This window comes from Rattus norvegicus, chromosome 8 (assembly GCF_021556685.1).
Source record: "Rattus norvegicus strain SHRSP/BbbUtx chromosome 8, alternate assembly SHRSP_T2T, whole genome shotgun sequence".
Classification (NCBI taxonomy): domain Eukaryota; kingdom Metazoa; phylum Chordata; class Mammalia; order Rodentia; family Muridae; genus Rattus; species Rattus norvegicus.
The window spans coordinates 8,832,653-8,859,342 of NC_141541.1; the positions used below are offsets into that span (position 1 = coordinate 8,832,653).

At 36.8% G+C, this 26,690-nt stretch overlaps 1 protein-coding gene across 4 annotated transcripts in view; it reads left to right on the forward strand.

The window, feature by feature from the left end:
• Positions 1–23,567, forward strand: part of Casp12 (caspase 12) — a 31,762-nt gene extending 8,195 nt beyond the window's left edge. The window contains exons 4-13 of one of the 4 annotated variants that reach the window (XR_015626334.1): positions 10,811–10,888; positions 11,061–11,138; positions 13,553–13,647; positions 14,027–14,200; positions 14,975–15,209; positions 15,903–16,052; positions 18,447–18,556; positions 18,982–19,104; positions 21,044–21,115; positions 23,001–23,197. Coding sequence is in view for 2 of the 4 variants with exons in the window: in XM_087560247.1 (XP_087416373.1) it covers positions 10,811–10,888; positions 11,061–11,138; positions 13,553–13,647; positions 14,027–14,200; positions 14,975–15,209; positions 15,903–16,052; positions 18,447–18,556; positions 18,982–19,080 (1,019 nt within the window). In the remaining 2 variants the exon portion in view is untranslated. 4 annotated transcript variants of the gene reach the window in all.
• Positions 23,568–26,690: the final 3,123 nt, after the last annotated feature.

The following is a 26,690-nucleotide window of genomic DNA, read 5'->3' on the forward strand; positions in this document are numbered from 1 at the left end:
ATAACTTTTGTTAATTTCTCTGTGTCTCTGTTTAGTTTCTATTTCCATAATCTGTCCATTGACGAGAATGGGGTGTTGATGCCACCCACTATTATTGTATGGAGTGGAATGTATACCTTGAGCTTAAGTAAGGTTTCTTTTATGGATGTAGGGGCCCTTGCATTTGGAGCATAGATGTTCAGGATTGAGAGTTCATCTTGGTGGATTTTTTCATTGATCAATATGAAGTGTCCTTCTTTAGCCTTTTTGATAACTTTTGATTGAAAGTTGATTTTATTCGATATTAGAATGGCTACACCAGCTGGTTTCTTGGGACCACATGCTTGGAAAATTGTTTCCCAGCCTTTTATTCTGATATAGGGTCTGTCTTTGTCACTAAGCTGTGTTTCTTATTTGCAGCAAAATGCTCTGTCCTATTTACATATACATTCTATTATTCTATGTCTTTTTACTGGGAAGTTGAGTCCATTGATACTGAAAGACATTATGGACCAACGATTGTTGTTTTCTGTTATTTTTGTTGTTAGGGGAGGGATTATGTTTGTGTGGCTTTCTTCTCTTGGGTTATTTGAAAGAAGATTATGTTCTTGCTTTTTGATCATGTAGTTTCCCTCATTGTGTTGGAGTTTTCCATCATTATTCTTTTTTAAGGCTGAATTTGTGGAAAGATATTTTGTAAATTTGGTTTTGTCATGGAGTATCTTGGCTTCTCCATCTATGTCCATGAGAGTTTTGCTGGGCTGAGATTTATGTTTTCTTAGAGACTGTATGACATCTGCTAAGGATCTGTTTTTCATAGTCCTTGTTGAGATGTCTGGTGTGATTCTGATACATCTGCCTTCACATAATACATGGGCTTTTTCAATTACTGCTTTTAATATTCTTTCTTTGTTTTGTCCATTTGCTGTTTTGACTACCATGTGATGATGGGAGAAATTACTTTTCTGGTCCAATCTATTTAGAGTTCTGTAGGCTTCTTGTACATTTATGGGCATATTCTGTAGGTTAGGGAAATTTTCTTCTATAATTTTGTTGAAGATATTTACTGGCGCCTTAAGTTGGGAATCATCGTTTTCTTCTATACCTATTATCTGTAGGTTTTATCTTTTCATTGTGTCTTTGATTTCCTGTATTAGGACAGGAATTTTTTCATTTTCTTTTATTTTTTTAATTTTGATATTTTTATTTACATTTCAAATGTTATTTCCTTTCCCCCTTTTCCATTTATAAGCCTCCTATCCCATCCCCATCCCCCTTTTTATAAGGGTGTTCCCCCTCCCCAAACAACCCCTTTCCTGCCTCCCCACCCTCACATTCCCCTACACTGGGGGAGTCCATCCTTGGTAGGACCAAGAGCTTCTCCTCCCATTGATGGCCAACAAGGCCATCCTCTGCTAAATGAAGCAGGAGCCATGGGTCTGTCCATTTGTAGTCTTTGTGTAGTGGTTTAGTCTCTAGGAGCTCTGATTTGTTGGTATTGTTGTTCTTACGGGGTTGCAATGCACTTCTTGGTTTCATCAATAGTGTCTAGTTTTGTTGGCTGTATATATAAGGCCTGGATCCCCTGGTGGGGGAGGTTCTGAATGGCCATTCCTTCAGTCTCTGCTCCAAATTTTGCCTCCATGTCAACTTCTATGAATACTTTTGTTCCCCCTTTTAAGGAGGACTGAAGCATCCACACTCTGGTTGTCTTTCTTCTTGTGTTTCATTTGGTCTGTAGATTGCATCTTGGGTAATTAGAGCTTTTGAGTGTTTTGCATTTTCTTTGCTTTTGACAATGATTTCTATGGTGTCTTCTTTCATGAGATTCTATCTTCTGTCTCTTGTATTCTGTTGGTAATGCTTGTGTCTATGACTCCTGTTCTCATTTCTATGTTTTCTATGTCCAGGGTTGTCTTTCATTGTGATTTCTTTATTGTTCCTATTTCAATTTTTAGATCCTGGATCATTTTTGTTCATTCCTTAATCTGTTTGTTTGTGTTTCCTATAATTCTTTAAGGGATTTTTATGATACCTCTTTAATGTGTTCTCCCTGTTTACCTATGTTGTCCTATATATCTTTCTTTCTTTTTTTTTTTATTAACTTGAGTATTTCTTATTTACATTTCGAGTGTTATTCCCTTTCCCGTTTTCCGGACAAACATCCGCCTAATCCCTCCCCCTCCCCTTCTTTATGGGTGTTCCCCTCTCCATCCTCCCCCCATTGCCGCCCTCCCCCCAACAATCACGTTCACTGGGGGTTCAGTCTTAGCAGGACCAAGGGCTTCCCCTTCTACTGGTGATCTTACTAGAATATTCATTGCTACCTATAAGGTCAGAGTCCAGGGTCAGTCCATGTATAGTCTTTAGGTAGTGGCGTAGTCCCTGGAAGCTCTGATTGCTTGCCATTCTTGTTCATAAGGAGTCTCGAGCTCCTTCAAGCTCTTCCACTTCTTTCTCTGGTTCCTTCAACGGGAATCCCGTTCTCAGTTCAGTGGTTTGCTGCTGGCATTCGCCTCTGTATTTGCTGTATTCTGGCTGTGTCTCTCAGGAGCGATCTACATCCAACTACTGTCGGCCTGCACTTCTTTGCTTCATCCATCTTGTCTAATTGGAAGGCTGTATAAGTATGGGCCACATGTGGGGCAGGATCTTAAGGGGATTCCTTCAGTCTCTGTTTTAATCTTTGCCTCTCTATTCCCTGCCAAGAGTATTCTAGTTCCCCTTTTAAAGAAGGAGTGAAGCATTGACATTTTGATCATCTGTCGTGAGTTTCATTTGTTCTAGGCATCTAGGGTAATTCAAGCATTTGGGCTAATAGCCACTTATCAATGAATGCATACCATGTGTGTTTTTCTGTGATTGGGTTACCTCACTCAGGATGATATTTTCCAGTTCCAACCATTTGCCTACGAATTTCATAAAGTAATTGTTTTTGATAGCTGAGTAATATTACAATTGTGTAGATGTACCACATTTTCTGTATCCATTCCTCTGTTGAAGGGCATCTGGGTTCTTTCCAGCTTCTGGCTATTATAAATAAGGCTGCGATGAACATAGTGGAGCACGTGTCTTTTTTATATGTTGGGGCATCTTTTGGGTATATGCCCAAGAGAGGTATAGCTGGATCCTCAGGCAGTTCAATGTCCAATTTTCTGAGGAACCTCCAGACTGATTTCTAGAATGGTTGTACCAGTCTGCAATCCCACCAACAATGGAGGAGTGTTCCTCTATCTCCGAATCCTCGCCACCATTTGCTGTCACCTGAGTTTTTGAGCTTAGCCATTCTCAGTGGTGTGAGGTGAAATCTCAGGGTTGTTTTGATTTGCATTTCCCTTATCACTAAAGATGTTGAACATTTATTTAGGTGTTTCTCGGCCATTCGGCATTCCTCAGCTGTGAATTCCTTGTTTACCTCTGAACTCCATTTTTTAATAGGGTTATTTGTTTCCCTGCGGTCTAACTTCTTGAGTTCTTTGTATATTTTGGATATAAGGCCTCTATCTGTTGTAGGATTGGTAAAGATGTTTTCCCACACTGTTGGTTGCCATTTTGTCCTAACCACAGTGTCCTTTGCCTTACAGAAGCTTTGCGTTTTATGAGATCCCATTTGTCAATTCTTGATCTTAGAGCATAAGCCATTGGTGTTTTGTTCAGGAAATTTTTTCCAGTGCCCATATGTTCCAGATGCTTCCCTAGTTTTTCTTCTATTAGTTTCAGTGTATCTGGTTTGATGTGGAGGTCCTTGATCCACTTGGACTTAAGTTTTGTACAGGGTGATAAGCATGGATTGATCTGCATTCTTCTACATGTTGACCTCCAGTTGAACCAGCACCATTTGCTGAAAATGCTATCTTTTTTCCATTGGATGGTTTTGGCTCCTTTGTCAAAAATCAAGAGTCCATAGGTGTGTGGGTTCATTTCTGGGTCTTCAATTCTGTTTCATTGGTCTATCTGTCTGTCTCTGTACCAATACCATGCAGTTTTTATCACTAATGCTCTGTAATATTTCTTGAGTTCAGGGAGTGATTCCCCCTGAAGTCCTTTTATTGTTGAGGATAGCTTTAGCTATCCTGGGTTTTTTGTTATTCCAGATGAATTTGCAAATTGTTCTGTCTAACTCTTTGAAGAATTGGATTGGTATTTTGATGGGGATTGCATTGAATCTGTAGATCGCTTTTGGTAAAATGGCCATTTTTACTATATTAATCCTGCCAATCCATGAGCATGGGAGATCTTTCCATCTTCTGAGGTCTTCAATTTCTTTCTTCAGTGTCTTGAAGTTCTTATTGTACAGATGTTTTACTTGCTTGGTTAAAGTCTCACCGAGGTACTTTATATTATTTGTGTCTACTATGAACGGTGTCGTTTCCCGAATTTCTTTCTCAGTTTTTTTTTTTTTTTTTTTTTTTTTTTTTTGTGTAGAGGAAGGCTACTGATTTATTTGAGTTAATTTTATACCCAGCCACTTTGCTGACGTTGTTTATCAGCTTTAGTAGTTCTCTGGTGGAACTTTTGGGATCACTTAATTATACTATCATATCATCTGCAAATAGTGATATTTTGACTTCCTCTTTTCCGATCTGTATCCCCTTGACCTCCTTTTGTTGTCTGATTGCTTTTGCTAGAACTTCAAGAACTATATTGAATAAGTAGGGAGAGAATGGGCAGCCTTGTCTAGTCCCTGATTTTAGTGGGATTGCTTCAATTTCTCTCCATTTAGTTTAATGTTAGCAACTAGTTTGCTGTATATGGCTTTTACTATGTTTAGGTATGGGCCCTGAATTCCTATTCTTTCCAGGACTTTTATCATGAAGGGGTGTTGAATTTTGTTAAATGCTTTCTCAGCATCTAATGAAATAATCATGTGTTTTTTTTCTTTCAGTTTGTTTATATAATGGATCACGTTGATGGTTTTCCGTATATTAAACCATCCCTGCATGCCTGGGATGAAGCCTACTTGATCATGGTGGATGATTGTTTTGATGTGCTCTTGGATTTGGTGTGCCAGAATTTTATTGAGTATTTTTGCATCGATATTCATAAGGGAAATTGGTCTGAAGTTCTCTTTCTTTGTTGGGTCTTTGTGTGGTTTAGGTTTAAGAGTAATTGTGGCTTCATAGAAGGAATTCGGTAGTGCTCCTTCTGTTTCAATTTTGTGAAATAGTTTGGATAATATTGGTGTGAGGTCTTCTATGAATGTCTGATAGAATTCTGCACTAAACCCGTCAGGACCTGGGCTCTTTATTGTTGGGAGACCTTTAATGACTGCTTCTATTTCCGTAGGAGTTATGGGGTTATTTAACTCGTTTATCTCTTCCTGATTTAACTTCGGTATCTGGTATCTGTCTGGGGAATTGTCCATTTCCTCCAGATTTTCAGGTTTTGTTGAATATAGGAATTTATAGTAAGATCTGATGATTTTTTGAATTTCCTCTGAATCTGTAGTTATGTCTCCCTTTTCATATCTGGCTAAGGGTTTATCTATCTTGTTGATTTTCTCAAAGAACCAACTTTTGGTTCTGTTGATTCTTTCTATGGTTCTTTTTGTTTCTACTTGGTTGATTCAGCTCTGAGTTTGATTATTTCCTGCCTTCTTCTCCTCCTGGGTGTATTTGCTTCTTTTTGTTCTAGAGCTTTTAGGTGTGTTGTCAAGCTGCTGACATATGCTCTTTCCTGTTTCTTTCTGTAGGCACTCAGAGCTATGAGTTTTCCTCTTAGCACAGCTTTCATTGTGCCCCATAATTTTGGGTATGTTGCACCTTCATTTTCATTAAATTCTAAAAAGTCTTTAATTTCTTTCTTTATTTCTTCCTTGACCAGGTTATCATTGAGTAGAGCATTGTTCAATTTCCACGTATATGTGGGCATTCTTCCCTTATCGTTATTGAAGACCAGTTTTAGGCCGTGGTGGTCTGATAGCACATATGGGATTATTTCTATCTTTCTGTACCTGTTGAGGCCCGTTTTTTGACCAATTATATGGTCAATTTTGGAGAAAGTACCATGACGAGCTGAGAAGAAGGTATATCCTTTTGTTTTAGGATAGAATGTTCTATAAATATCTGTTACGTCCATTTGGCTCATGACTTCTCTTAGTCTGCCTACGTCTCTGTTTAATTTCTGTTTCCATGATCTGTCCATTGATGAGAGTGGGGTGCTGAAATCTCCTACTATTACTGTGTGAGGTGCAATGTGTGTTTTGAGCTTTAGAAAGGTTTCTTTTACGTATGTAGGTGCCCTTGTATTTGGGCATTTTAGGATTGAGAGTTCATCTTGTTGGATTTTTCCTTTGATGAATATGGTGTCCTTCCTTAACTTTTTTGATGACTTTTAGTTGAAAATTGATTTTATTTGATATTAGAATGGCTACTCCAGCTTGCTTCTTCCGACCATTTGGTTGGAAAGTTGTTTTCCAGCCTTTCACTCTGAAGTACTGTCTGTCATTGTCTTTTAGGTGTGTTTCCTGTAGGCAGCAGAATGCAGGGTCCTCGTTCATATCCAGTTTGTTAATCTATGTTTTTTTATTGGGGAGTTGAGACCATTGATGTTGAGAGATATTAAGGAATAGTGATTATTGCTTCCTGTTATATTCATATTTGGATATGAGGTTATGTTTGTGTGCTTTTCTTCTCTTTGTTTTGTTGGCAAGACGATTAGTTTCTTGCTTCTTCTATGGTATAGCTTCCCTCCTTGTGTTGGGCTTTACCATTTATTATCCTTTGTAGTGCTGGATTTGTAGAAAGATATTGTGTAAATTTGGTTTTGTCATGGAATATCTTGGTTTCTCCATCTATGTTAATTGAGAGTTTTGCAGGATACAGTAACCTGGGCTGGCATTTTTGTTCTCTTAAGGTCTGTATGGCATCTGTCCAGGATCTTCTGGCTTTCATAGTTTATGGCGAAAAGTCTGGTGTGATTCTGATAGGTCTGCCTTTATATGTTACTTGACCTTTCTCCCTTACTGCTTTTAATATTCTTTCTTTATTTTGTGCCTTTGGTGTTTTGACTATTATGTGACGGGAGGAGTTTCTTTTCTGGTCCAATCTATTTGGAGTTCTGTAGGCTTCTTGTATGCTTATGGGCATCTCTTTCTTTAGGTTAGGGAAGTTTTCTTCTATGACTTTGCTGAAGATTTTTACTGGTCCTTTGAGCTGGGAGTCTTCACTCTCTTCTATACCTATTATCCTTAGGTTTGATCTTCTCATTGAGTCCTGGATTTCCTGTATGTTTTGGACCAGTAGCTTTTTCCACTTTACATTATCTTTGACAGTTGAGTCGATGATTTCTATGGAATCTTCTGCTCCTGAGATTTTCTCTTCCATCTCTTGTATTCTGTTGGTGAAGCTCGTATCTACAGCTCCTTGTCTATTCTTTTGGTTTTCTATATCCAGGGTTGTTTCCATGTGTTCTTTCTTGATTGCTTCTATTTCCATTTTTAATTCCTTCAACTGTTTGATTGTGTTTTCCTGGAATTCTTTCAGGGATTTTTGTGACTCCTCTCTATGGGCTTCTACTTGTTTATTTATGTTTTCCTGGAATTCTTTTAGGGATTTTTGCGATTCCTCTCTGTAGGCTTCTACTTGTTCTCTAAGGGATTTCTTCACGTCTTTTTTGAAGTCCTCCAGTATCATGATAAAATATGATTTTGAAACTAGATCTTGCTTTTCTGGTGTGTTTGGGTATTCCGTGTTTGCTTTGGTTGGAGAATTGGGTTCTGATGATGCCATGTAGTCTTGGTTTCTGTTGCTTGGGTTCCTGCGCTTGCCTCTCACCATCATTCTAGTGTTACTTTGTTCTGCTATTTCTGACAGTGGCTAGACTGTCCTATAAGCCTGTGTTTCAGGAGTGCTGTAGACCTGTTTTCCTGTTTCCTTTCAGCCAGTTATGGGGACAGAGTGTTCTGCTTTCGGGCGTGTAGTTTTTCCTCTCTACAGGTCTTCAGCTGTTCCTGTGGACCTGTGTCTTGAGTTCACCGGGCAGGTCGCTTGCAGCAGAAAAGTTAGTCTTACCTGTGGTCCCGAGGCTCAAGTTTGCTCCTGGGGTGTTGCTTATGAGTTCTCTGCGGCCACAGCAACCAGGAAGATCTGGGCCGCCCTTTCCAGGAGCTTCTGTGCACCAAGGTTCCAGATGGTGTTTGGTGTTTTCCTCTGGAATCAGTAATGTGTGCAGAGTGCAGTCTCTTCTGGTTTCCCACGTGTGTCTGCCTCTCTGAAGGTTTAGCTCTCCCTCCCATGGGATTTGGGTGCAGAGAACTGTTTATCCGGTCAGTCCCTTCAGGTTCCAGTGGTGTCTCAGACGCAGTGGACCTGCTGTTCCTGGGTCCTCCTCTACGGGAACCTAGAGGCTGTATCTGTCCTATATTTCTTTAAGGGAGTTATTTATGTCTTTTTTTTCCAGGTAACTTAGTATTTATTTATTTATTTATTTATTTATTTATTAGTTTTTTCCATCTTCATTAAATTGGGTATTTTTTATTTACATTTCAAATGTAATTTCCTTTTCCGGTTTCCAATCCAAAATTCCCCTAATCTCTCCCCCTCCCCCCTTCTTTTTAGTGTATTTATTTTTATTTTTTTCTCCATCTTTATTAAATTGGGTATTTCTCATTTACATTTCAATCGTTATTATTTTTCCCAGTTTCCAGGCCAACATCCCCCTAATCCATTCCCCTCCCCTTCTATATGGGTGTTTCCCTCCCATATACACAATGGAATACTACTCAGCTATCAAAAACAATGACTTTATGAAATTTATAGTCAAACAGATTGACTGGGAAATATCATCCTGAGTGAGGTAACCCAATCACAGAAAAATACCCATGGTATGCACTCACTGATAAGTGGATATTAGCCCAAATGCTCGAATTACCCAAGATGCATAGAACACATGAAATTCAAGAAGGATGACAAAAATGCAGATGCTTCACTCCTTCTTTAAAAGGGGAACAAAAATACCCTTGGGAGGGAATAGGGAGGCAAAGTTTAGAACAGAGGCTGAAGGAACGCCCATTAAGAGCCTGCCCCACATGTGGCCCATTAATATACAGCCACCAAACTAGATAAGACAGATGAAGCAAAGAAGTGCAGGCTGACAGGGACCGGATGTAGATCTCTCCTGAGAGACACAGCCAGAATATGGCAAATACATAGGCAAATGCCAGCAGCAAACTACTGAACTGAGAATAGGACCCCCGTTGAAGGAATCAGAGAAAGGACTGAAAGAGCTTGAAGGGGCTTGAGACCCCATATGGACAATGCCAACCAATCAGAGCTTCCAGGGACTAAGCCACTACCCAAAGATTATATATACATGGACTAATCCTGGGCTCCAACTGCATGAATAGCCTATAAGGGCACCAGTGGAAAGGGAAGACCTTGGTCCTGCCAAGACTGAACCTCTAGTGAATGGGATTCTGGAGGGGAAAGTGGTAATGGGGGGAAGATGTGGACGGGAACACCCATATAGAAGGAAAGTCCTCTAACGTCAACATGAGTTGTGCTTTTAAATCAAAATCTTGCTTTTCCCAACGCATCGGGCTATCCAGGGGTTGCTGTGGTTGTGATAACTGGATTCTGATGATGCCAAGTGGACTTGGTTTCTGTTGCTTAGGTTCTTGCCCTTGCCTCTTTCCATGTATTTACCTCTGATATTAGCTGGTCTTGCTGTGTCTGACAGTGGTTGACCCTCCTATAAACTTGATTATCAGCACTACTGGTGAACCAGCTCTCTCCTAGCAGGATCTGGGTACAGAGAACTGTGGCACAGGGCCAGCTCAGAGCACAGACAGAAACCAGAAGGATCCTGTCGCAGACTGCTCCTCAATCCCTGTGTCCTGTGTGTTCTAGGCAGGTTCTTCTTGGGCAAGGGATGTGAGTAGAAATGTTTGTCTTATCTGTGCTCTCTCATGTGTTAGTCCTGGGAGACCAGCTTTTTTCCAGTGGGATCTGAGCACAGAGAGCTGTGGCACAGTGTCTGCTTTGCGCACAGGTGAAAACCAGAAGCTTATCTCTATTTTTATGTCCCAGGAAAGACTCAAGGTAATGTAGTCTTCTACATTTTCCTTCTCAGAAGTGTCAACAGTATATAACTGCTGAGTTAGACAGAGTCACTTGACACTGGAGACATAGCCATTGGTTCCTCATATCCAGTGGACGACCTCTCAGCCTTCAGCAAATAGACAACAGAATTTGGATTCAGGCATTACTAATAATAATACACTATAAAATAAGAAAAGGAGGAGATGACACTAGAGGTTAAGGAATGGGGACACAAGCAGGAGTTTAAAAGAAATAGTGTTAAACCTGAGAATTGTAAGGGGAAAATTTCACATGCACAATTGTCTAGTTGAGCTTTCCTTTGGGGTGCACCAGGGATTGGCAAACCACCTACCTCACCCTAAATAGAGATTTGACAGATGTTCCACTGCCAGTCTCTTGAGATCCTGTGTATAGTAGAGATGAGATATTCCCAGGGTTGAGTGAGTTAGCTGTTATATACTGATAGAAAAATAAAATGCAAGGGAAGGAACAAAGGCAAGGCCATATACAAATCATGTGAATGGGGCTGCAAGTTTAGTGTAGATTAAAACCTATGTTTTTGCAATTTATATTATGCATAAGAAACAGGAAAATCATGAATTTATTCATTGCCCATCTTAGCTGTAAACAGAGCCCTTAGCGTATAAAGCATATTATTCCTGTTTTGGACTGAATAGTGGTGCACTGGCATGATCACAATGCAATGTATCAATATACTGAAGTTTCAAAAAAACAAATAAAAATTATATTTGAAACAGAATACTGATTCTCCTTTTCTTTGTCTACTCCAGATTCTGAAAAAGAAATTAAAGTCAACAAAAATGAGGGACAAGATTTATTGAAGCAGATAATGTCTTTTTCTCTGATGGGTAATTGCACCAAACCTCCTGTTTCATTGGTCTTGCTTGTCATTTAGGAATGGGGTCACAGGTTCCCTGAATTATTGCAGAAATCACTTTATGGAATCTCAGTAACTCTGGGGATTTTTCATCCTCTACCACTTGAAAGTTTTTCAAATCCTGGTTTTCAACTTCTCTTCAGAATCCAGGGGAAAAGTAGAAGATGAAGAAATGGAGGTAAATGTTGGAGTGGCCCATGCATCACATCTAATGCTTACAGGTAATGTCAATTCCAGGGTGTATGCTGATGCCATTTGCGAGAAAGTAAATTTTCGAAGCTTTTGTGGAATCTGGAACTAGGGCCACAGTCAAGAAGGCCTTACTGCAAGGCCATCATTATCACTGACATGTGCTGTCATTGCCCATGTTTTAAAATGATGTTAATAACATCTTTAAATTTATAAAACAGTAGAGGCTTAAGAAATTACTAGCACAAACAAGATGTAGTTAAGTATGTTTGTATACTGCTCTTTAAATTTTATATATAATTAAATAAAAATACCTAACATTACATAAGTCACATTCTTTGTGTTCACCAAAGAAATTGATGAACTAGTGTAGTTTATTAAGGAATTACACTTATCTAGAAAGGGGAGTTATAGGAGAATTTCAGGGCAGGGAGGTGGGAGGAAGTGAGTAGGTGAGGGAACACCCTCACAGAAGCATGGTGGAGAAAGGGATAGTAGGTTTCTGGAGGGGAAACCAGAAAAGGGAATAACATTTAAAATGTAAATAAAAAATCTAAAACAAGAAAAAGAATGCTATATTTTTAGAAGTTCTGACAAACTAAGGAATGAAACGTTTGTGAATTTTTTTTTATGTTTGCATGCCTACACCATACATTAAATGATATACTGAATTTCTGTTCTCAATACTTGGTTTATATGGCAGCAAGAATGATAGATCAAGACCCCTTAATACCATTGAGTTTATAAATTAGTGAGTGGTGGTATACCATAAACATGGAAAAAGTAGTATAAATTAATTTAACAGATAAAAGAAAGAGAATTAGACTAGAGAAAGCAATTGCATAGGTAAAATGGGTTGAGGCTTGAGGATGTTTAGTCAAGCTCACATCTATTGAGGAGCTATATTAGAATATACCTCCAAGGAGCAAAGGAAATTTGTCCAAAACTGTTGTACAAAACTAAAGGCTAGGGTAGACCTGATACAAGAATGACCTTGTCATGTCCAAAGTCCTTACGGAAGGTTATAATCTCACAGGGAAGTAGGAAATTGAATGCGAAATGAGTAAAGCCATGAGTGTTAGGTACAGAGTCTGACATATGATGCCTATGCCTTCTTTTCAGTGGAAAAGGAGTCTACTATGGTAGACGTGTACATGCATATGTGCTAATTTGTGTGCATGCATGTGTGTGCATGAGTATGAATACAAGTATTCACGTGTGTGTGCATGCTTGTGTATGTGTGTGCATGTGTGCATACATGTGTGCATGTGTATGTATGGGTGTGTGTAAATGAATGTGTGCATAGGTGTGAATATGCATGTAGGCATGAATGTATGTATGCATGTATGTGTTTCCTGCGAAATTGCTTTCATTGAGAGTTGTCATTCCCTAAAACTTTGATCAAATATAGACCCACTGATTAGTCCGGTCATCTCTGAGAGTTAAAAAACACCCAACTGTGTCCTAAGCAGATGCAAATAGCAAGAAATCCTTTATGTGTAAGATGTTTCTGTAATCTCAGCTTACACATCATAAATCAGCAAAAAGAGACAAGAGACTGTTGATAGAGCCAAACATTATTATGAAAATACAAGAAGAGCAGAGGGAGAGAGGAGGAGAGCAAGATGCAAAATTCTAAGTAAATGATCTACCAAAATTCTTGTGAGGGATTGAGAAGGTTTGGGGTTCAAAGCAGAAAGGGAGGCAGTGTTCTAAGCAAGGATATTCACTTCCTTGTAGTATGAGAGAAAACGAATAGCGGCCAAGGTAAATAAATGATTAGTGCTTAAAAAGATCAGGAGGGTCACTGTCCTTTGGAAAATCAAGGACATAAGAGCAAATGTTTTAAAGAAGTTGAAAATATTCAATTATTAGTAATGAAGTGGTTTTCTTCTCCGGTGCATCAAACTAGATTACGATTAAAGACTTCTTTTGTTTTTATATTTACAAGCAGTAAATATGGAATAATTCATGAGGTCATTATTAAGGTGTTAAATGTTATCTACATGGTCCAGATATAAAGGTGTATATTTTGCAATATATAGAACTGTAAAGAACCACTAAACCGATGTGGGCTTCCTGTCACTGAAATGGCCTGAAAGGGTAGAAAAATCAGAATATTAACTACCTATTTAAGTCAACTAAATAAAGCTTAACTTTCTTACAAAGTTTAGATCCCTAAGTTTATGTGATTTTAATTTATTGAACTTGAAAGACTAGACAATGTTGGCCACACTAGAAAAGCACAGTGTCAGTGATAAACAGAAAACAAAAGAAAGAAAAAATCAAGAGCTTTGCTTCAGTCATTTATATATGAATTTGTTTTTTTTTTCTCATTACTTTTTGAGGAGCATCAATGAGCACTCCAGAATTATAAACTGGGGGCTGTGACATGTGCATGACTTACAGAGTTGTGTCAGTTCTTCGTTTCTGTTTTCTCTTTCAGTTCCTCAGGGAATCCAGAGCACAGAAGTACAGGATTCACTGAAGCTATGTTCTCGTGATTGGTTTTGTACGATGAAGACAGAAAGGGCAGAAGAGGTGATTAGCTTTGGAACCAGGGGACTAGAGTTGGCCCATTCAGGCTATGCACACAGATTCCTTCAGATTAAATGAAAGAAAATGAACTTTATCTAATCAAGTGGTTCTCTTCCTAAATTTTTTCCCATATTTAAATCTTATCTCAAAGTATGTCCTCAAATCCACCCCACCAGATAATCCAAGCCATGTCACTAGTTGAAATTTATACTCTATTCAGGCAACGATATATGTTTTTAGTCTCACATTCTATCATTTCGTCAACACAGCATAACTTTATCAGCAACATTCTGTTGTTCACAACTACTTCCGTCCTCATTGTACTGATTGTAGAGATATGAAGAGGACCCTTTCTTAAATTCCATGTGTCTGATAACTGCAGATATATCCAGTGATGGAGAAGGAAGGCCGAACCCGCCTGGCCCTCATCATCTGCAACAAAAAGTTTGACTATCTTTTTGATAGAGATGATGCTGAGACTGACATTTTGAACATGAAAGAACTACTTCAAAATCTTGGATACTCAGTGGTGATAAAGGAAAACCTTACAGCTCAGGTAATGGCCCCAAAGATGGGGGCAACCTTCCCTGTGCTATTGTCAACCTATCTTTGGGTAGCAACCAGAACAAATTGTATTTGCTCCAGAGCAGGATTTCCTGGGTTTTGACCTTGTCCAAAGTGTAGTCTCATAAAAAGTATTCACAGAATGCTTTGCAACATTATTTCAACAAAACAGGAGGCATTTCTTAATTGTTAGTCTGGATGTTGCTATTAATTGATGTTCTAAGAGAAGCATAAGCTCTGAGTTTTGAAACTTGCAGTACCTAGAGAATAAACATATAAAAATGTAACAATATCGGAAAAATATGCCTAATTATTGTGAGTTATACAAAGGTTATAATCTCAATTCTGTCCAAACAACCTAAGAAAATTTGATTAAAACATGCAAAACTTGATATTGTTTGATAGCAAAAAAATTTTATATTTTCAATTTTTTCAATATAAACTCTGTGTATCAGTTCTTTTAATGAGAATTTTCTAAAACCTAATTGTAATAAAGTTGGTTTTGATTATATTCTATCTCTCAGGTTCCTTAAAAATCCAAGATTCTCCTTAAAGACATAGGAATGAAAGCTATGTTTAATAAAAAACAAAAGAATAATGTTCATATCATTTTCTGACTTGATGTAAAAAATGTTACTTATCTTACCACAGCACTCTGCCTAAATTACTTGATTCCTAGAAGTTTAGTTTTTGTGAACTTCCTCTGTCACTCAGATACAAACTTTATTTGGAGAATACATTGGGAATGACTCTGCAGTCTTTTTAGGAAATGGAGACAGAATTAATGAAGTTTGCTGGCCGTCCAGAGCACCAGTCCTCCGACAGCACATTCCTGGTCTTTATGTCCCACGGCATCCTGGAAGGAATCTGTGGGGTGAAGCACAGAAACAAAAAGCCAGATGTTCTTCATGATGACACTATCTTCACCATTTTCAACAATTCTAACTGTCCGAGTCTGAGAAACAAACCCAAGATTCTCATCATGCAAGCCTGCAGAGGCAGTGAGTCAGAGTAAAGGATCTAGCATGTGGTTCTGAACTTTCTTTTATGAGTCTGGCATATTCCAGTAGACAAATGGGGGAAGGACATTTTAGTACCTTTTGTGTGTACAGTCCAAAAGATACTATCTTACATTTTATGTTTTAAAGAAACAATAAGTATCCTGGGATAATAAGAAATGCCCCAGTCATTTGTCAACATTGTGGGTGTTGTATTGTTCTTGTTCACCGGGGCTTTTTATATTTTTGAGGCCAGGAAGATGGCTTAGTGAGTAGAAGTGCTCACTGTGCAAGAACAAATCCCAAGGTCCTATGTGCAAAGTTAGGCACAGCATGTCTTCACACAACCCCAGGATCATAGATGGTAGACACAGGCAAGATTACTGATGCTTTGCTAGCAAGTAAGCTCCAGGTTCACAGACAAATCCTGTCAAAAGGGTAAGGTGAAGAGTGATAGAGCAAAATCACTGTCATATTTTTTCTTCAGCCTCTGAGTGTGCAAAAGGACATTGATAACTTGCCCTCATATATGTATATGATTCATACACATGAAACATGTGCACATCAATATTTGCATTTTCAATTAAATCATAATGCAATGTAGCAAATAAAGTATATTATAGCATTTGTATATTTTATGGACTATGCAACAGTGAATGTGTGTTACATTTGTTTAAGAAGTGTCATCTCTCCTAGGACATACTGGTACTATTTGGGTATCCACAAGCAAAGGGATAGCCACTGCTGATACAGATGAGGAATGTGTGTTGAGCCATAGATGGAATAATAGTATAACAAAGGCCCATGTGGAGACAGATTTCATTGCTTTCAAATCTTCTACCCCACGTAAGTGACTTCAGATGTCCTGACTCTATTAGTAGTAGTTTTTAATATAACATGCTAGGCTGAGATAATATATTTTCAATAAACTGTCTATGTCTAATTATTGGGATGCTTTTGGTGGTAGAGATATTTAAAGTATTTCAGTTTTCATGATTAGATTTGCTTTAGAAATGATTAATGTGGACAGGTAATTTTGGGGAATCCAAAATTCAGATATTTTCACTATTAAAATAAATACTATTTCACTTTGGTTTTCTTCTTAAACATGTTAGTGACTTATCAATGCATAACCTATAAGATCCCAAAATTCTACCAGTAAAAACAATCCTAAGCCTACAGCACGTACTGTGGAAACTATTAGCCTATTATTTTAATCTAATTTTTCGAAACTACTTAACACTGAAATGTTTGCCTTCATATTAATATAGGCAACAGTGGTTAATGATCTGTCTGTGACAGAGAAACTAGAGCAAATATGACATACAGCACAGAAACAAAACAATCCCAGTAGCTGAATGTCAATTTGGGCAAACATCCTTTTAAACAGTCATCTACAACAGGGCTCTACGAAGGATTTATAGAACAAGGCAGCTTGTGACAAGTTTGTACAAATCAGGATTCCTTGCATTCACATACTATGAGTATAAGGTCTCATGTGTGTATGAATCATTAGGAGATTGTGGTATGCAGAGTTCTGCTTCTGTGTGTATGCATTGAGCCCTGACATGCAACCTTTCTAATAAATCATAGTGATGTATCTGCAGCTGATGCATGGCCATATGTGATTTAAGAGAGATTAGCGGACTCTTTAAGTATAGACCAGAGAAGGAAAACTAAGAGTGGCCACCTACACCTAGATAAGGTGCATTTTTATTTATTTTATGTATTACAATTTTAATGAGATTTTATTTGAAAGAAAAATTCTATATATTTTACTGAAAAACAAGAAACTAAAAGTTATATGCAATCTGCACAGCATCTTTTATGGTAGTAACTTTGGAGAAATGTAAACACTGAAATGATGCAGATTTAACTTTTAAATTAAAGGAATGAAATGCAGTGTACTGAGGGTAGATGGAGTAAAGCAGGTTAGACTGCTATTGCAGAACTGAGACACAGAGATGATAATGATAACATGGAATGAGTCAAGTCATTGGCTCCAGTAAATTGTATGAGAAATGAACATGACTCATTGCTTTAGCTGATTTGACTGAAAAGAGATAGGGAATATGTAGGTGATACATTATCCAAAACCAGTACTACATTGAAATTACTTAATAGGATACTTTATTTTCCTAAAGATTGTACCATATTATTTCATGTCATAGTAATATTTTATTTAACAGAATCATGTATGGAAGGATGTACTATAAATATTCTCTGATATGTTATAAATTAACATGTGAATGAATGTTTTTAAGTTTTAAAGCGACAGTTTGAGATGGCATTGCCATAGCTGAAAGTTAAATGATGGATAAAAAGTTGAGAAATTGTTCATTTCCAGAAGATATCTGCCTTAACGGTATAGTTTGGGGAATTGTCAACTGCTAAAACAATATTTTCCAATGCTAAAGAGAGATAAAAACAATGGAAAATTGAGAATATTGTTAGAAATATTGTGGGGATGAGGTTGAAAATGCGCTTAAAAATGAAGACTAAGGATGAAAAAGGAATCCAGTGTGCTTGGCTTACAAACCAAAGGAAGAAAAACCAATGAATGAATTTCAGAGTTATTGGTAAGGCTCTCAGTGCTACCAGTTCTAATGTGAATGATAGGTCAAGTGCAGGTGAAGCTTTATAAATGAGTTTGACTTAGGGATTTAGAGATATTGGGGCAGGTGGCAGGCCCATTTTGTGACAGTGGTATAAGATCTATGAGAAGAAGCCAAATACAAGTAGAGTCTTGTGAAAGGAGCTGCCAAGGAAGGATAGCTTTAAATTCACTGAAGGAAAAAACTTAAGTGGCAGTTAGAGAACTGTTTCTCTCTGCTTTAACAACAGAAGCTCAGTTCAAAAGGCAGAGAAATTGTCTTCTTTAAGAGTATTACTCAATAGGAGAAATGTGCTAAAACAAATATAGCAGAGATGCTAGGACTGTTTACAGATGAGTTTTTCTTTACCATGAAGTGGATCCTGGAAGGGCCCTGTGACTTGCTTCACAGGATTTGCTTGCTGTGGACTGTAGCATTCAGCTCACCTATTAAAAAAAAAGAAAAACCTGTAGCTTTTTGATGGAGGATCTGCACGAGTACTCCATGTGTCTTATATGGAGCATTCTGCTTTACTCACCTTTGGCCCTCTGTCTTCTATGTAGTATCAGTCATACTTGGTTCCTAAAGTGTCATGCCATGAGTCTTCCACACTTCATTTTCATCTTTCCCATGCCTTCAATTACAGATAACATTTCTTGGAAGGTAGGCAAGAGTGGCTCTCTCTTCATTTCCAAACTCATTGACTGCTTCAAAAAGTATTGTTGGTGTTATCATTTGGAAGAAATTTTCCGAAAGGTAAGGGTTTGGTGTTAATCTTTAATGTTCTCTAAAACTGCCATGTGCTAAGAGCCATAAAAAGTTCCATTCTGATTATACTTAACATCCTATTTTTTTAAAGAATGTTTTAGATTACCACATATAAGCATTGTGGTTTTTTTTTTCTAAAAACCCTCTGATTTTTAGACGCTTGTGCAGACACTTTTCATAAGTTCCTAAGTAACTTTGCCTGCATTACATGCAGGGAAAACCTAAAAAAATGTTATAGTACTCAGCCACAGTCCTAACATACATCACAACTTTTGTTGTCATCGTTGTTGTTGTTGTTGTTGTTGTTGTTGTTGTTATTGTTGTTGTTGCTGCTGCTGCTGCTGCTGTTGGGTAGAGTAGCAAAAGCTGTTCCCTTCTTAGGAGAACTCTAAGGACTTTCTTTGCCACTACAGGTTCAATACTCATTTGAGGTCCCAGGTGAACTGACCCAGATGCCCACCATTGAGAGAGTATCTATGACACGCTACTTCTACCTTTTCCCTGGAAATTAACACAGCCTACTCTTGCAAATAAATGTATGTTAACATGTGTTATTTCTTGTTAATAAATATATGTGAGGAGTGGATCTGGGAACCCATTTATAGTCTGTATAAAATCTGAATAGACTAGAAAATGATGGTGATCCACCAGCTTCCTGTTACTGTGGATATTACTTAATGAACCTGGGGAAAACCTTGGTTTTATTTGCTTTCATTGTAGTATAATGATTGCATTGTTAGAAATCATTAGTAGGGGTTGGGAATTTAGCTCAGTGGTAGAGCGCTTGCCTAGCAAACTCAAGGCCCTGGGTTCGGTCCCCAGCTCCGAAAAAAAAGAAAAAAGAAAAAAAAAGAAAAAAGAAAGAAAAAGAAATCATTAGTAATCTGGTAGCCAAGCGGAAACCCACTGAGAACTAGAGTCTTCTTTCTGGAACTCAATCAGTGATATTTGATTTTCATGCAAGTACAACATTCTGTAATTTTAAGTACCACGCAGAGGAGTTATCTCTTAAGAAGAAGTAATTTTGCTGAACCACATACTCTGTGCTTATGGTAAGCATGGTCCGAGCCCCACATATAGACTGAGAAGACATTGCCCAAACTGTGCTGAGGAGTCTTGGTCTGCTTACCTACCTTCCCCTGGGGATCCATGAAGACCACATCTTTCTTTTGTAATATATATATATATATATATATATATATGTATATATATATATATATATGCAAAGACTATTCTAGTTATATCTTAAGTTCAGTACTGTGAAGGTATATTCACTTGCACCTTTTGAAAAAAAAGTGAAAGAATTATAACAAAAGAGTTCTTGTAAGAGGCTCATTTTTCCATAGAGAAGTTTTGAACCAAACTTTTTACCTATTTACTTTTCACAAATATCAGGATCAAAAATAAAATTGTAACTGGACCAAGGAACAAATGAATCATGAGAAACAAGAAGTTTCTCATTTTATAAGATTAAATCATGCTTGCTACAAAGCAAACATAAAAATTATATATTTAAAATAATAATCACTAACAAATTTTTTGAAAATATTTTTGTAATGATATCCACTTGTATTCAGTTCTGCCAGTAATTGTTTTGTTAGACCCTTTGATAATGGCAATGCAAATGTCCTAAAGTGTTGATCATCATGATGATTCTCATATGAAGCATGCACAATGCATTATTATTATTATTATTATTGTCTCTAACTTTACCTTTAGAGTTGTTGATTATTTATTCCTATACAAGTTTAAGTAATGATATTTTTATGCCTTTACTTTTGTTAACATGAAGTTAATTTTCTCAGAATATATGTCTAAAATAAAATCAGTGTATATATACAAACATTTCTATATATAATAACCACAAAATTACATGAGAAAACTATATGCATATTACTAATATAGGATCATCAACAATATACAACAAATGACTGCTCTTAAGACTGGCATACATTGAATAGTATTGAAAAGTGAAATTCACTGTAGCACCATTAATCACTTGGCTCCTCTGACACCAGTTCCCAGGTGTTAAGTGTTTACAAGAACACCAGCCTCCACAGGTTTATGGTGCATCACAGGTCTATTCTCTATCACCTAGCACTTGGACAATGGTTTACATATAAGCCATTTCCCATTGCTTGTCTTGATTTGCTTCTCAGTAGTGAATGTCATGCCATGTTGGGAATAACTGAGATTGGAGTATCTTGTGTTGTTTACATTTTCCTCATTTATTCTGATTTTGTATGCTTTTACAGGTACTTTTCGTAACAATCTAACAGGTTTTCTTACAGTTGGTATGAGATTTTAATAGGATTTAATTGCATTTAGGACTGTGCTCTGCTAACTCGTTGTTACTGCTCCTTTATACCAGATTTATATTCCTATTTTTATCATTCTTTCGAAAATTTTAAGAATAGCCCTAGAGTATCTTATTTTGACATTATTTTTAATTAAGATTTGTTTTTTTCTACACAGTTTCCAGTCAACTATTGGTGTAGATGAGAAGAAAAGAAAATACCAAGATCCCCAGATGTATAAAACTGAACAGTGAGATATTTTATAGAATACCATAAAGTTAGATAATTTTCCATAGGCTACTGTTGAGGGTAAACCTGACATGTAACAATTTACATGAAATGTATAGATTAATTCCTTACTTCCAAATTTCTACCCCTTTCAGTTATATCTATATCTATATCTATATCTATATCTATATCTATATCTATATATATATATATATATATCTGTAAAGTAAGTAAAGACGAAGGCACTGAACAGCACATGGACGATCCCATTTTTGGTGAACCACATTCACTTATAAATTAATAATCAGAAATTTCTCACAAAGCATATTTTAGTTATAATGGAGCTGAAAATGAAGTGTCTGTTACATACTATTGCATATCTATCTAAAACTAATCATCTTATAGGGATAAGATAAAGGAGGCTCATTTCCACTGTTTCTCTTTGACATACATGGTTTCCATGCCGAGTGTCTGCCTACCATCATTTTAATTGGTTTGTTAGGATATATTTGACAAAATTGTGCTATGTTTACAAGTTTTTTCCCTTAAGTGCTTTTGTAATAAAAATGCCCTCACACGTACACGTTTAAGTTTTTATCTGTTAGTATTAGTGAAGTAAACCCTCAAAACACAAAATACAAGGTTAAAGTATTAAAGACATTTTTTAACATTAAATATTGTAAAAACTCTAAGCAAAGATGAATTCTTCAGGAGCAGGTGTGATGACGCCCACCTACTATTTTTGTCATCTTGAGAATGTTATATCATTCTTTTTACTTCATTGAACTAAAATTAAAGTTATTTTTTATTCTTTGTTTTATAAAATGTTTAAGAATCTTTCTTGTCTGCATAGTAACTGTTAACTCACATTTCCTGTGGTTATAAGTTCTACATGAACATGCCTTGAAGTAGTGAAAATTACCCCTTCTTTGTGTTCTTCTTTAAGTCATACCAGATCTGCAATCTCTTTCCTAAAGTTTGCATTAAAAATTCAAGTTTTCTACCCTACTGACTTTTCAGCCTATGTTAAATCTTTACCTATCAAAAACATTTTATGAGCAGTGCTAAGTAAAGCTTTGCCTCTTATCATTTGTTCTGATGGACTCCTACAGAGCTTGTTTTTGCCATTTATGTGTCTACATCTTCACACAAGGACAAGGGTTCCATGAGGGATCCTCCTTTTCTCTGCTGTGCTATTTCCAATGCTAGCCCAACGCTTGGCAGAGAGATTATTGTCACTAAGCCTTTATTAGAGAAGGGTATTGATGTAGAAGACATTAGGTGGTGCATTTTATATTGAATTTTTAGTGGATTTTGTAAGTGCCCTTAACTTATTATATTGAGTCATTTTACTTCAAGAACTTCTAAAAACCTATTTTATCAAATGTATCCATTTGCCCCATGATTATCTTGGAAACTACTACGTGTCCAGATTATATAATCTGCATTTTTATCCATGGTTTCAAATCTTATTTTCAAAAACACAGCTTGTGCTTTAGTTAATGTAACAGTACAGAATAAGCAAGATAGGCATGTACTCTACATGTACAGAGTTGTTCGACACAGACATCTAAATGTATGGACTTGTGAACTGAACTGAAGAATCTTGGTTTACATATTTCTCCTTTCTAGGTCATTGATACCATCTTCATGTTCACCTTGTAGGATAGATCCCTAAATGTGTAGCTTCATTCTTCATTGTCTTGCACACTGTATGTCACACTAATCAGTTAACCTGCCCATTCTATTTCCAAATCTTCTCTTTCTTGTTCTGTCTTACTGTTTACTACATCTCTCATTGATTTCATGCTAGATATAATGCATAATCATATCACAGGTCAGCTAATATCCAGATCTCCATTCATGTTTGTTGATTGGTTAGTTTATTTTGTTTTGTTTTGTTTCAGAGAGGATCTCACTATGTAGCTCTGACTATCCTGGAACTCACTTTGAAGACCAGGCTAACCATGAACTCAAAGAGATTTACCTAACTCTTCCTCATGAGTGCTAGGTTTAAAGACATATTCCTACATGTTTCTGATATTCAAAAATTGCCTCTAGAATTGTTCAAGAATGTGAACAGTTCTCCATTTTGTTAATTTACTTTCTCCAACAAAAACACAATACATTTTCATTTATGAACATTCTTCAGTATTTTCTATCACATGCTATTTGAGCCCAGGAGATCCCTAAATGCTATTTAATGTCTCAGTATTCTGTAAGCATTTGCATATGTCAATTTGGCGTTCTGAGACTATACATCTTCTACTCATAATGTATTTGGTTGATAAATACAAGATTGACTATTATAATAAGGGTTAATCAACAACAATGGGAACATGAACAAGCATAAAAAATCCATTTGTATCATCTTTTATACAAGAAACCTCATCAAGCTTTGCATAAAAATTTTCTAGTTCAGATTTTTTAATTCCAGAAGAGTTTTATGAATAAATTCCTTTCAACTACTAAAATATCTTCAAACATTTCTATACATTTCTTTGTGTTTATCAATTAGAATCGAAGCATGCAGCAAATCATGTAGCTAAAAAGACAAAATTTCATTTGGAGAGAGACTATTCTATCTGGCTTTGTAAAGGGGAAAATAACATAAACAAAAGGGATGTTGACAAGCACCAAAGTACTTACAGAAGTTATCTACCAACCATAAGTCTGGAGTATATAAAAATATATAAAAATAAGTAGTCGGGACTACACCCTGAGCTGACTCTGCATCAGCTCTCTTGACCAAGATCCCATGGGAAGAGAGCTGGATTCTCAGAAGTGCAGACAATCATGAGAGCACAGGTGAGACTACCACTTCTGCTCACATTCCTGGACCAAGAGGAACCTCCTGGAGACTCTGGACACAGGAATGGAGGAACAGTCTAGGAAAGGATGTTCCTGGTTTTTGTCTGCACCCTGAGCTGACCCTGAGACACAGAGCTCTCTGTCCCAAAAATCTGCTTGGAGAAAGACAAGCTCGAGGAGTATCGACACACAGGCTTACATGAAGGTAAGGACAGGAAGACCAGCTAACACCAGAGATAAGCAGATGGTAAGAGGCAAGGACAAGAACCTAAACAACAGAAACCAAGGCCACATGGCATCATCAGAATCCAGTCCCTATAACTACAGCAAGCCTGGATAGCACAACACTCCGGAAAAGCAAGATTTTTATTTAAAAAACACAACTCATAATGATGTTATAGGACTTTAACAAGGGCATAAATAACTCCCTTAAAGAAATAGAGGGCAACACAAATAAACTGGAAGAAGCCCTTAAAGAGGAAACACAAAAATACCTAAAAGAATTACAGGAAAACACAAGGAAACAGGTGAAGAAATTAAACAAAACCATCCACGATGTAAAAATGGAAATAGAAACTATGAAGAAATCACAAAGGGAGACAACCCAGGAGATAGAAAACGTAGGAAAGAGATCAAGAGTCATAAACAAAAGCATTACCAACATAATACAAGAGATAGAAGGAATAATCTCAGGGGCAGACAATACCATAGAAAACATTGACACAACTGTCAAAGAAAATGCAAAACACAAAAAACTGTTAACCCAAAACATCCAGGAAGTCCAGGACACAAGGACAAGAACAAGGCAAAGAATAATAGTTATAGAAAAGAAATTCCTCCTGTCACACAATAGTCAAAACACCAAATGCACAAAACAAAGAAAGAATATTAAAAGAAGGGAATAAGTCAAGCAACATATAAAGACACACATATCAGAATTATACCAGACTTCTCAACAAAGAGTATAAAAGCCAGAAGATATTAGCCAGATGTTATACAGACCCTAAGAGAACACAAATGCCAGCCTAGGCTACTATTTCAAGCAAAACTCTCAATTAACATAGGTGGAGAAACAAAGATATTGCATGAGAAAATCAAATTTATATAATACCTTTACAATAACGAACACTACAAAGGAAAATAAATGGAAATCTCCAACACAAGAACTGAAAATACACCCTAGAAAAACAAGAAGGTTATCTAATTTCAACTAACCCAAAAGAAGAGAGACACAGAAACATAATTCCAACTCTTAACAATGAAAATAATAGGAAACCACAACCATTGTTCCCTAATATCTCTCAACATCAATGAACTCATTTCCCTCAAAAGAGACATAAACTAAAATACTAGATAAGTAAAGAGGACCCAGCACTTTGCTGAATAGAGGAAACACACCTCAGTGATAAAGACAGAAACTATCTCAGAGTAAAATGCTGGAAAACAATTTCCAAGCAAATAGTCCCAAGAAACAAACTGGAGTAGCCATTCAAATATCGAATAAAATTGACTTTCAACCAAAAGTTATCAAAAAAGTAAAGAAAGGATACTTCATCAAAGGAAAAATCCTCTAAGATAAGTTCTAATCCTAAATGTTTATGCTGCAAACGTAAGGGCACCTATGTTCATAAAAGAAACTTTACTAAAGCTCAATACACACATTACACCTTACACAATAGTAGTGAAATAATTGAACACCCCACTCTCATCAAAGGACATATCATGGAAACAGAAACTAAAAAGAGACACAGCGAATCTAACAGAAGTTATGAACCAAATGGATTTAACAGATATCTATAGAACATTTCATCCTAAAACAAAACAATATACTTTCTTCTCAGCACTTTATGGTACCTTCTCAAAAATTGACCATATAATCAATCATAAAACAGGCCTCAACAGATACAAGAAGATTGAATAAACCAATGTACCCTCTCAGATCTCCAAGCACTAAGACTGGCCTTCAATAATAACAAAAATGATAGAAAGGCCACATACACATAGAAGGTGGACAATGCTCTACTCAATGATAACTTGGTCAAGGAAGAAATAAAGAAATTAAAGTCTTTTTAGAATTTAATGAAAATAAAGGTACACCATACACAAACTGATGAGACAAAATGAAAGAAGTGCTAAGAAAAAATCTCACAGCTCTGAGTGCCTCCAAAAAGAAACTGAAGAAAGCATATACAAGCATCTTGACAGCACACCTAAAAGATCTAGAAGAAAATACAAATACAACAAGAGGAGTAGCCAGCAAGAATTAATCAAACTCAGGGCTGACATCAACCAAGTAGAAACAAAAAGAGCTATACAAAGAATCAACAAAACTAGGAGGTGAATCTGTGAGAAAATCAACAAGATAGGTATACCCTTAGCCAGACTAATCAGAGGGCACAGAGATGGTATCTAAATTAACAAAATCAGAAATGAAAAGGAAGACATAGAAACTGAGGAAATTAAAAAAAAATCATCAGATCCTACTACGAAAGTTGATACTCAACAAAACTGGAAAGACTGGATGAAATGGACAATTTTCCAGACAGATACTAGATACCAATGTTAAATCAGGATCAGATAAATATTCTAAAAAGTCCTATAACTCCTAAAGAAATAAAAGCATTCATTGAATTTTGACCAACCAAAAAATAGCTCAGGAAGAGATAGGTTTAGTACAGAATTCTGTCAGACCTTCATAGAAGACCTAATACGAATACAGTCCAAAATATTCCACAAAATAGAAACACAAGGAAAACTATCCAATTGTGAAGCCACAATTATACTTA